Below are 13360 nucleotides of genomic sequence, written 5' to 3'. Positions count from 1 at the left end.
CCAAACTTTGCAGAAAGTATCCTTGGTGTAAAGAGCTTTCAAATCTGTATCAATATTACCAACCATCAGATATCACTCTCTTTACTAAAAATAGAAAAACTTTAAATGACTTCTCAGAAACAGAAAAACTGAAATTAGCCATGCTTGACAGAAAATAAAGGCTTTCAACATTTTGCAATAATTCTGATTTATCATAAAATATGATTTTTACACCATTTGAGAGAAAACATTCTGGTACAAAGGTCTTTAAATATAGAAATGATGTCAATCTGCTGCCAAATATGGCTGATGTTACCAATGATAGAAAAATCTTGAATAACTTCTTCAAAAAACCAATTAACAGACTTGATTATATTGGACAAAAGTCTTCTAGCTTGAACATCTTTCAGATTTATACAAATGATGTGGTTCCAGAATCAAATATTGCTGCTGCACTTGTAAAATGTACAACATTTTTTTACACAACTTCATTTAAAAGAAAAAAACAACAGCTTAATAGATTTTTACCAACTTTGATACAAAGTGTCCTAAATGGCCTTTCAGCATTGGACAAATGAACTTATGTGCTATCAAATATAGATGAAGATACAAATATAACAAAACTTTGAAACAATTTTTTAATAACACGCAGAAAACAACACAGAAGAAACTTCAATAGAAAACATTCTGCTGACTCAGATTTCCTGGTCAATTGCATTTGTATTTGCTGTTAGTCATATGTCATCCAGGTGAGTGATCTCAGACACTCTTGGGCCTCTTACTAGTTAAAAAATAAACACTCTTGTGAAAATTTTCAGATTCCCTTGATGTTGGTTACAAACGATCAGTTGCAGGCTACTGTATGTTTTTTTATCATAACTTCAAAATCATCTACATGGATGTATATTCATACTAACCTTTGACCTTTTTGATTTCATGGTGATGGAATCCAAAACTATATTGCTAACATTCATTTCTTGAATATGTAATGCCCTTTCTGAATGCAATTAATTGTAATATATTAAATTCTCAAAATTTCCATTTGAAGTTACTAACAGTAAAAGATGTAATTTCTTTAACAATTAATTTAGAAATAATAATAATAAGGATAATAAATCTCAGTAAATTGTTTTAAAAACAATTTATGCTGCAAAGTTTTTTAATACATGTAAAAGCAAATATATTCAGCAATATATTACAAACATTTTTTTTGCATTCAGGAATAAATTGTTTTCCTTTTCAATGCAAGGTGCATTCATGTATTATTTCCAGATGGGCATAGGTAGGGCAGAATGAATACTGTCTTTTTCACCATGACCCATTAACCCTAAGCACATACATCCTGAGTATTGAAGTACAATGGTACATATAGACTGACTGAAACTTGAGGAAAAAACCCAAAACAAAAGAAATTTTAAAAAATTGATATTGTCAGACCACCTGCCTAGTGTAGATTAAGCTTAAAACAGATTAGAACATATAATATTTATATATAAAAAACACTAAAAGGGAATAGTGAATTAGGGACATTATACAAAAGACGAAGAGCCTAGACTGCTTATAACTATGATATGCAGATACAGTACATTTATTTTCATGGGTATCAGTGTTCTTATTTTTGTGAAAAATTATGTGTTTGTTGGTAATTAAGATCAAGGATTTGGGGAGGATGCTATTGTTTGCAAGAAAGGATCATTGTTAGTTGCATATTTAAATTCACAGTTTGTAATAATGATGAAATCCAAGATAATTGGTACCAGAATTCCATTGATTCTTGCTTACAAGTTCAACTGCAAACTGCACAGGCCCAGATCAGCCATCGCATAATGTGCCAGATCTGGGTGTTTCTTAAGAGTAACCAGTAGAACAAGCAGCATAGATCCTTATCTGCCAGTGTATTATGCAACAGCAGATCAAAGTCTGTTTTTTTTGCAGTTGAACTTGACTTACAGGTTTGTATATACTTTAGTTAATTCACAAAATGTAAAAATAACTCGCAGAATTAGACGTACAAGTTAATTGAGGAAGACCATTATGTACCTTATATACTTGCGTATAAATTGAGTCCAGCTGCAAACTGCACAGTCCCGGATCTACCATTGCACAATGTGCCAGCAGATCTGGATCTGTGCAGTTTGTTAGGAGTAATAAGTAGAACAAACAACACAGACCCCGATCTCCAGGTGCATTATGCTACAGCAGATCAGGATCTTTGTTATTTGCAGTTTTACTGGACCTATAAGCTACTTAATGTGTATGTATTTTATAACTGAGAAAGATTAAAAAAGTACTTCTTGTTTTCGTTTGGTACATATGCAGTATTGTTCCAGCCATCTACTAGAATTAACTTTTTGATAAAATAACTATTTTCTGTTGACAGGAATTTGAGACTACAAAGTGTTTGATGTAATATATTTTTCTTGGAAATCTGCATTCCTTCATACGTCATCATATTTGTAATAAGGCTACAACATTTACCCAAATTTATATGCATTTATGTGTATACAATAACATCAATAATGCAGTTTAGTCAAAATAATTCAAATCTCAACTTTTCCCTGTGCTGCATGTTATACTTAGACCTGGCAGTTATTTATATGTAAGCAACGCATGCTGTACTTCACTTCACTTGCAATTGTTCCATTTGTTGTACATCTTTTACTTCTTAATATGATAACATTCACTTCATAAGGCTTTATTGATAACATGTGACAGTATGTACATGATGGAAAAAGTCAATGATGCACACTGGCTAACTCTGGATGAACCATGTACACAGCATAAAATTTTGTAAACGTTTACAGGCAGTAAATGAACCCAGCCATTAACACATGTAAACACTGCAGCCATATTTTTAATTCTTGTCAAGGCCCTGTTGAGAAATGCATGGATATCGTCAGACTAGATATGTAAGTAACTTCATAATGTTCACATGGAATAAGCCAGCTAAGAGCAAGCCATTTTCAGTGTCCTTTGCTGTACAACTGGAGGGTACAGCAGAATACTTGATGTCCAGTTGCTGTTTATCCCATTCTTAAACACTTCTACAGACTTCCAACATGACCCTGGCCCCAAATTTAAGTCTCCAGATTTTGATTAAAAATCGATTATCCAAATAAAGTCAATTATTATTGATAAAACAATCCTGTCCATCTATAGTATAAATAAATAAAATATTTGGTTTCCCCATTTCCCCATTACTTAATTTGTCCAGGACGAGATATTTCAGGAAACATTGCTTTACGATATATATATATATATATATATATATATATATATATATATATATATATATATATATATATATATATATATATATATATATATATATATATATGTGTGTGTGTGTGTGTGTGTGTGTGTGTTTTAATCATTTTATTTATGTAGATTCTCCATTTTTTTTGTCAAAGTTAGATAAATAGGATACATTTCTTCCCAAGGTCAATGCAAGGGGGTGATTCAGGTGAAATAGTCATTCCAGTGCTTTTCATTTTACCCAAACATGTAGAGAAAGCAAACTGACTGTGCCTATTTTCAAGTTGACACACGTTTTTTTTTTATCAGGACTTTGAATTCTTTTTTAATGAGCACAAAATTAATTCCTGTCTGTTTTATCTGTTCAATGAGCAATGTAAACGTCCATTGTTTGTTTACATTAGAAAGTAGTTCCTTTATGCACTTGAATGCTATATGTGTATTGTCACACGCGTTCAGTATTGGGGAATACTGAACAATTCTGACAATGTAAAGTTAATGGGGAACAAAATGAGCATATAATAATTTTATTTCCCTACCATGAAGCCACTTAATGGATGAAACTTCGTTGACTTGAACTAGGTGTGTTGCACACCACTTTATGTGTCCTATCTCTATAGTGACGATTACAGCTCTGTATTTTAAGTTTTCCATCATGTTTTCTTGTCAGCTCAATGAATTTAAAGCTGTCTGAGGCTTAGGAATGAAACATGGTATTTAATGTCAGTAATACTTTACATGCCATTATTGCACTGCTGTCTCTTTTGAAGATTCTAGTCCCCAGTCCATGGTAATTATTCCCTCTTCTAATTATTATTGTGTATTTGAAAGTCTTGAATACAAAACAACAGGAAGTTAGTCTGACACCTTAGTCAATTTCCATCATTCAGAATATCACCCTTCTCTTCCTTAGTCTATATTAATTTTTCATGTATCTCTTGGGCATTCAATGTTTTCTTCATCTATGTTGTCATTTGGCAGTTCCATTGTCAATCGTATCGTTTTATTTCATTGTATTTGATATTTTCTCCCCAGTCCTACTATACTATTTGCCTTATCTTTTCCCTGTATGCTGCAAGATGTGGGTAAAGGTGGTCTTTTTATATAAAATGCTAGTTTTGGGCACATGCCCCACCTGCTTAGTGTGCATAGCATGAGTACACAGTTGTCTTTGATTTGACCAGATGGGATATAGGGAAGTAATGCCATGCCCTTAGGACCAAAAAGAAGGGATTTGCATTTTCCTTGTCATCACTGGAAGACCATCTATTCACAGGAGGGGCGTAAGACATTTCCATTTCCAGGGACATTTTCTTCCATAACGGAGGGGTCCATGGCTCTTAATGGGCACGGAAGTTGCCCACTGCCACAAAAGGGAGATAACTAAAATAAATGGAAGGCAGTTGCTATAACCCTACCTAATGCAAGGGAAGCACTGACTTCTTCTCACTGTGTGCCTGTTTTTAATTTGATGGGATCTTTTTTGTCAGACGTCAGGTTTAGGAACAGAATCCCAATTAATATTGAGATTGTTTGACCAGTCATTGCCTGTTGACTGGCTACTTAGGCACCAGGTACCAGCAGTCACATACAGTGTGTCAAGTGATAGTCAATTAAAGTCATAACTGGTCAACAGACACTGGGTTTAGTCACCATATAACACTGGACAACAAATTTTTACAAAAGTCATGTTACTGAAATAAAATTAGTCAATTCTTATCAATTTTTATGTGCTGAACACGAATATGACAGTCAAATTGCAAAATTGGCTCTAGTTTTTTTGTAATCTGCAAGAAATTAATGTTTACATAACGAAATGCATTCCAATAGTAAAAGGTCAACTGTAATAGCCTACCTATAAAAAATCAAGTCATTGACTACATCTTAGATTTCTTCGCCTGTCTCTTGTACAGCTGTTCGGGAGCATCTCTGAGGAGTGTCCAGCAGTAGTCAGCCAGCATTATAGTGGACCATTTTCCCTGGTATCTTTGTTCCATTGTTGCGATATCTTGATGAAAACGTTCGCCGTGTTCATCACTAACAATACCACAGTTGCTAGGAAAGAAATCCAAATGGGAATGAAGGAAGTGAATCTTTAGAGACATATTGCAGCCAAGTTTCTTATACTTCATCAACATGTCTTCTACTAGTTCCTTATAGTTTTCTGCCCTAACATTTCCGAGGAAGTTTGTAGAAACTAGGCGAAAAGCATTCCATGCTTGTTTCGCGTCACCTTCCAGCAAGTTGTTGAACCGGTCATCTTTGAAAAGCTCTCGAATCTGAGGACCCACAAAAACTCCCTCTTTAATCTTTGCTTCGCTGAGTCGAGGGAATTTTTCATGCAGGTATCGGAATGCTGGCAAAGTCCGGTCAATGGCTTTCACGAAGTTCTTCATCAAACCTAGTTTGATGTGAAGGGGTGGTAGCAAGATTTTCTGAGCCTCAACCAGAGCTGGGTGTTGGATATTCTTCTCTCCAATGGCTACATTCTGCCTGTGAGTCCATTCCTTCCTCATGTAGTGCATTTCCCTTGCTCGGCTATCCCACTCGCATAAGAAACACATGTATTTTGTATATCCTTGCTGCAGTCCCATTAAAAGGGCAACTACCTTCAAATCACCACAGAGGTGCCAGCTGTACTTGTTATACTCAATGGAATTCAGTAGCTGCCTTAAGTTATCGTATGTCTCTTTCATGTGGACAGCATACGCTACTGGAATAGATGGAAGAATGTTTCCATTGTGCAAAAGCACAGCCTTGAGACTCAGTTTCGAAGAGTCCACAAATAGTCTCCATTCTCGTGGGTCATGAGTGATTTTTAAAGCATTCATGAGGCCCTCAATATCGGAACAGAATATCAGATTACTTTCCTTTCTGAAGAAAGGCTCCAATTGCTGGTGGCGCTTTCGATATGCAGTAATTGTGACATCTTCTTCTAGAAGATTCCATTGTTGGAGTCTTGATCCTAGCAATTCTGCCTTGTTCTTTGATAAGTCCAAATCACGAATCAGGTCATTTAGTTCTTCCTGTGTTATTCTGTGTGGGGTTGATGATGCACCACAGTGAAAATCTGGATCACTGCATGCTGATGGACCAGGAGAAGAACAGGTCGACTCACCTTTGTCTTCGTCAGATGAATCAAGAGAATATTCTGCTGGAGGTTCTGGAATAGGAAGTCCCTCACCATGTGGAACTGGTCTCAATGCAGACGGAATGTTTGGGTAGACTATTCTCGACTTCTTTCGCTTCGTTATTCCGCCGGAAAGAGGAGGAACCAAGCAGAAGTAACAGTCATTTAGGTGGTTGCTTGGCTCTCTCCACACCATTGGGACTGCAAACAGCATTGATGACCTTTTGCAATTCAACCACTGTGAAAGCTGTGTTGTACATGTAGCACAGCATATATGCGGAGCCCAAGGCTTGTCTTGGTCACCAACCTTGCATCCGAAGTAAAGATGATATGCCTTCTTCACTTGAGAATTGATACTTTTCTTCTGGTTGGCAAATGTCACTTCCCCACAAATATAGCAAAAATTGTCCGCGGTATTAACACACTTTCGAGGCATTACTGTTCTTTATTGTACGTAAATGGATAAAATAATAAGTTTTATGTAACAGTAGCTTGAACTGTCTCGCACAACGTCTAAAATATTTTAAATGCTGAACCTATCTGATTGGGCTTTATATAGTACACTGCTTACGTCAGCTTCAGCAGCCGCCTGGCATTAGTATAATAGGCCTACACATGTATAGTACACTGCTGACGTCAACTTACTTCAGCAGCCGCATGGCATTAGTATTGCATTGCATCAGAAAATGATGCAATCAACTGTGGATGATGTGAGCATGATGGTATTATGCAATGTTACATCATTATTCCGGATGTTGCTGCAGTCCTACTGGAGAAATTTACACAGTGAAACATAGAAAATGAGGTATATGAATATCTTCAAAACGAGAGCCAATACAAATTTTTCACGGTTATATTCGTGTTCGGCACACCAAAATACTACAGATTAGGGCCTTTTCAAGTCAGTAATGATTTCACTGTTGACCAGTGTAATTTGTCAAATGACATTTACCAAGTGCCAGTCACAAGTGACCATATACCATGCACAGGTGACAGTTACCAGTCACCAAGCACTGGGTACCATGCATTGATTTTAGGCACCGATAACCAGTCTACAGTAATTTGGAACCAACTCAATACCCTGCCTTTTCCTATGTTTCCCTTATGGGGAATGGACTCTGAGTTTTGGAAACCTTTGTATGGGAAAGATTTATTTGTATAAACTTGAAGATGCAGGTGAAATTTCATGCATTTACATCCCAGTCATGATAGCATTAATACTGTGGCTATTTATAGACTGATTGCTGGCACAGGTAAATAATTTTATATCATATATGAACTATTAAAAGGACTTGAAACTGGATACAAGTCACCCAGTTTCAATTGTAACCCATTTTTGAGGTTACCTTATTCTGCAATAACAAAGTACATAACAATTTTATTAAAGTAAACTACAGTTTCATGAGCATTTCTTTGTTTTTATAATCAATGACTTGAAAGTTTGATTAAACTTCAGTTTTAAGTAACTGTTGTAAACATTCTAACTTTTGACTATCCTCACTTTGCCCTGTTTTCCATGCACTTCACCCTGTTCATGCAGGGATAAGAGAAGTCACTTTGCCAAAGAATTTGAGTCCTGAGAATGAAAAATAGTTTCCCATGATAGGACCAGGTGGTCAGCCAAATAAGTTTATCAAATAGTAGGGGGTGGGCTTTTTTTCCAACAAAGATACTGTCTATACTCACATATACATCAAGTCCAACTGCAAACTGCACAAACCCAGCCCAGATCTGCCATTGCATAATGCACCAGCAGATCTGGGTCTGTCCAATTTTTTAGGAGTAATAAGTAAAAGAAATAACAAAACCCTGATCTGCAGGCACATTATGCTATTGCAGATGAGAATCTTTGTTGTTTGAAGTTTGACTCAACTTATAAGTGAGTATATTTGTAAATATTTGTCAAAATCTTTTGTAAAAAGAAGGGGTTGGGTTGAGGGACTTATGATCAAGCATGATCTCATCATTGGATAAGTATGGTATTGATGTCTGTTCTGGTTCAAAGGTTAAGGTCACATGAAAAGTAGAATTAAATTTCCGGCCTGTATTTGTAAATTGCAGTAACAGAAAGAGGCAACAGAAAGAGGCATTATGATAAAACAAGCAATACAAATTTCCACATTCATTTGTATATCTCAAAGGTCACAGCCACATAAAGATTATGTATAACCTTGACAGCATTCAACTCCATTCATTACTTTTTTTTCTTACTATGTACGGGGCCCCGAGTGGCCGAGTGGTCTAAAGCGCTCTCCGTTACGGATCACTGCCATCTCACCTCTGTCTGCGTGGGTTCGAGTCTCGGATTCAGCCAATGTGGGTATGTGAGAAAGCTTGCCAGTAGCTTCTCGTGGGTCGGTGGTTCTTTCTGGGGTTTTCCCGGGTTCTTCCTCCACCATTAATACTGGCCACCATGTATAGCCTATCGTGTGCTGAAAAATGGCGTTAAACCCTACAACAACAACAACAACTTACTATGTACCATCTATACTTGCTTATAAGTCAAGTACAACTGCAAACTGTACAGACAGACCCAGATTGATCATCGCATAATGCATCAGCAGAGCTGGGTCTGTGCAGTTTTATAGGAGTAATCAGGAGAACAAATAATAATAATCATTCCTAACAAACAAATGACACGGACCCTGATCTGCAGGATCAGGATCTTTGTTGTTTGTAGTTTGAGTCGACTTATAAGCGAGTAAATGCGATACATTAATTCAGTAATTATTTTCCAAGTAATGAATCATCAGCAAATCACTTATGATACACGTGCCTAGTTTGAGTGTCAGATCACAGAAAGGCAGAAAGCAGTGATGAGTTGCATTCTTGAATGCCTTGTAAGGTTCAGTCAGGTGAAATATAATTAAATTAGTAATAACAGGCACATTTCTTGCCTTATTACTGAAGCAGTTACAGCCATATTGTGTGCCTTTAGTGGGACTTGTGCTGGTGGCTTTCAAGACATGATCGTTGATTTTACTTTGATTTTTATTAATTTCTTGCTCTTACTGAGGAATGTATTTTGACTTGTTTTATAGTATACATTTGATTTTCTTGCACAGTGTAATTTGATATATGTCTAGATAATGTATTCTATGAACAAATTGACAAGACATCGATATCAATGTGTACTTTTAGAAAATAAAGTGATTGACTCATCTACAACTCATAAATACCATATATGCCTGTATATGTGGCACACCCAACTGCAAACAGTATTGATCCATATCTGCTGTCACAGAAATGCACTGATAGATTAGCATACTTGCAGATATTACCAGACAGAAATAGCCAGGTAGACTAATTTCCTATTCAGATTCATCTAGCATTCCCTTGGACTGTATTTCTTGTTGGCCAAATATGGAAAATGTCAACCCAATGATTGACAGGTCACCATGGTTCAAAGACTTGTAATTCATTTTATGCTGAAACACTGTTCCCACATGTATTTAATTTCAAATGTGCAGGAGTATTTTTTTCATGAGCTCAGTGTTCCTTCAGAATTTGTCATAGCATATCCTGAAAATTTGGAACTAATAGATCACCATAAGCATTCACTTGTAAGTTGAGTCCAGCTGCAAACTGCACAGACCCAGATCTGCCGGCACATTATGTACTGGCAGATCTGGGTCTGTGCAGTTTGTTAGTAGTAATCGATAGAACAAACATCATAGACCCTGATCTGCAAATGCATTATGCTACAGCAGATCAGGATACTTATAAGCAAGTATATGTAGTATCTTAAATGAAATAGTGACTCTAGTGTTTGTCCATCATCAATTCTTGAATTAAAATACGCATAATTAACTTAATGAGTACATGCCTATTTAATGAAGATTGGTATGTACATTAAAACTATCTGTTTGCTTTTGTCAGACCACAATGCATTTTAAGCATAAAACTTATTTCCAGGCCTTTCCAAGCTATTACAATACTTCAACTGGTTTCTTGTTTTGCTTCTTTTTCTTTCTTTCTTTTTTTTACTTACGATTATGACAACCCTTCTGGCAGAAATGAGCATATTAAACCTGAATTTCATATTTCATATGATAAAACAATACACAGGAAGAGCTTACCACAGTCCGCATAATAGTATTATGCAATATAAACTTCTTGAAATTGTTGGATAGGTCAGATTTGATTAACAAAAGCAAATTCAGGGTAAAATTAGATCTCTTTTAATCTTTTCAGATGAATACATTTAGTATAGTAATCAGTTCACACAAGCACACCCACACACACACACACACCAATGGTGACCATTAAGGCAGGCTTGACTGCAGTTAAATTAGTGCATTAGGGAAAGTTTTGTTTTGAAATTTCTACAGAAGGGTCGTTGTTCATTGGTGTTCGTCGGGTCTTTAAATTGGTGATTTCTATAACAATCATGAAATTGGTACCCTATAAATAGCAGTGAATTCACAGTATGTGACTGCAGATCTGAGTCTGCATTGTTCACAGATTGAGTTGCATAATAGATCTGGGTCTACACTGGTATCACAGATTGAGTTGCATAATAGATCTGGGTCTACTCTGTTATAACAGATCGAGTTACATAATAGATCTGGGTCTACACTGTTATCACAGATTGAGTTACATAATAGATCTGGGTCTACACTGTTATCATATTGAATTACATAACAGAAATGGTGCTACACTGTTCACGGATTGAGTTATATATGACCAAATAGATTTTTAGGGTGGGGGAAAAAGTAAAATATACAAGTTAGTATGGGCAGGAAATAATAGAATAGCAGCACCAATATCAGGTTTCTAACCAGTAATATGTTGGGTGTGAGAATTTGGGAAATATATGAATATCTGGGATGGATGTGAGTGAAGCAATCTTGTATATTTTACTTTTTCCCATACTAAAAATACCTTTGGTCATGTATATAACACAGATCTGGGTCTACACTGTTCACAGATTGAATTACATAACACATATCTGGATCTACACTGTTCACAGACTGAGTTACATGGCTTAGTTTGGGTTCTACATTGTTCACAGATTGAGTTACATGACACAGGGACCCGAGTGGCCGAGTGGTCTAAAGCGCTCTCCGGATCACTGCCATCTCACCTCTGTCTGCGTGGGTTCGAGTCTCAGATTCGGCCAATGTGGATATGTGAGAAAGCTTGCCAGTAGCTTCTCGAGGGTCGGGGGTTCTTTCCGGGGATTTCCCAGATTCTTCCTCCACCATTAATACTGGCCGCCATGTATAGCCTATCGTGTGCTGAAAAATGGCGTTAAACCCTACAACAACAACACGACACAGAGAAATATGGTACCATAGTTTGTTAAGTAACTATTCAGAGAGTAATATGAATGTTTAATCCTCATCATCTATATCCATTACAGCAATAGATGGTGAGGCCTCAACAAATGATGGTCCAGAAGTAGACAATGAAATTTACATAGGAAGTAAACCCTTCTTATTTTCATGTATGACCTATTTTAGTTTAATTTAGCTAAGCCTTAACTGTAAACCTGGGATATGGATTATACCTTTTATAAGATTAAGAAATAGCTCATTTTAAACTTTTTTCTGGGTCATCTATAAATGAGGAAAGCTTTTTATTCTACATCTGTTCTAGTGGACAGTGGGTACTTTACCAAATTTTTAAAATTCATCTCAATTCTGATCTATGTCTGAAATTTAGTTCTCCCATGTATTTTATGTAAAGTGCAGGATCCATCTGTTTTTTTTTTATTTAGCTGTCCATCCATTGCATGTTCATTTCCACTGTGTAACTATAAAGTTATTTTGAGATTAAGAATTGAAACTTACTATACATAATCCTAATAAGGTGTGTCATACATTAGAGTGGCAATCCTATTTTCAAGGTCAAGATCAATCATTTTCTAAAACAGTTTTCCTATCACTCTTTTAGTTCCATTCTATAACTTAAGCCATTTTAGATTTAGGGATGAAAGTTTTTTTTACTTGAACGTCATTGTTAGATGTTTTGCATTATCACATTGCTAGCCCTGTCCTTAGGGTTAAGGTCACAGAACAATATTTGAAGTTTTCCCATATACTTTTCTTGTTCGACTGTAACTTTAGAACTGTATGGAATAAAACTTTTCAGATTTATACATCATCATTAGAAGGTGTGGAATATACCACACTGAGGGTCCTGTCTTCAGTGCCAAGGTCATGGGTTAATGTTTGAAGTTTTCCATGACACTTTTTTTCCATTTGCTGTTTAAATTTAAGGCTGTCAGAGGTTAAGGGTTAAGCCTGGTATGCCTAAATATCATCATTAGAAGAGGAGTCGCATTAAATGGGGCCTCATCTCCAATGTCAAGGTCACAGCTCAATCTCCAATGTCAAGGTCACAGTTCAATAGTTTAAATTTTCTGTCACACATTCCTTTCACTCTGTAACATTAGAACTCTATCAGCTTTAGTGATCAAATGTGGGAAACTTATACATTATTACTAGAAGTTGCACACAAATTATAACTAAGGTCTGTAACGTAACAGAAATCTGATGGACACCAATACAAGGTCATGTTCTGTTGACCTATCAATAGACCAATCAGATCAAATCTTTAACATTTATTAAAGTGATAAAGTTCAGTCAGAAGATATTTTTTCCAAGTTGTAAAAATATGTTTGCCAGGAGGCCTTAAAATGAATTGTTGTCAGTGCTTTTCAGTATTATGAGATCTAAAATTTATGGTTGCTTTAGTTTCTGCATTATGTCTTCAAAATTTGTTTGTGTCACATGATTGTTCCATAGTAGATTTATGGTTATCTGTTTGATGACATGTCATGTATTATAGTTAAGGCTCCGTATACAAGGTCAAGGTAACAAATGAGCTTCTTCCCCTCACTTTTACTTAAATATCCTATGAGACAGAACCATGAAACTTAATTACTTTATATGTCTGTAACTATACAGCACTATTACAAAGGTCATACTAGGTTGGTTTCATCCCTGAATACTTGTGTTGACATCACAGTGGTAGTCAGGCAAATTTTAA

The 13360-nt window shown here is 36.0% G+C and overlaps 1 protein-coding gene across 10 annotated transcripts in view; it reads left to right on the top strand.

The window, feature by feature from the left end:
- LOC149780843 (MORN repeat-containing protein 1-like) overlaps window positions 1-13360 on the top strand; it is a 101692-nt gene that overhangs the window by 59860 nt on the left and 28472 nt on the right. For 9 of the 10 annotated variants that reach the window (XM_089937926.1, XM_089937918.1, XM_089937920.1 and 6 more), the window contains one exon: window positions 798-839. The exons of the other annotated variant lie outside the window; for it this stretch is intronic. In XM_089937926.1, coding sequence (XP_089794052.1) covers window positions 798-839 — 42 coding nt within the window. The remainder of the gene's footprint in view (window positions 1-797; window positions 840-13360) is intronic. 10 annotated transcript variants of the gene reach the window in all.

This window comes from Sinohyriopsis cumingii, chromosome 16 (assembly GCF_028554795.1).
Source record: "Sinohyriopsis cumingii isolate HCF-2022 chromosome 16, ASM2855479v2, whole genome shotgun sequence".
NCBI classification, from domain to species: Eukaryota; Metazoa; Mollusca; class Bivalvia; order Unionida; family Unionidae; genus Sinohyriopsis; species Sinohyriopsis cumingii.
This window is presented reverse-complemented; position numbering and strand designations above follow the sequence as displayed.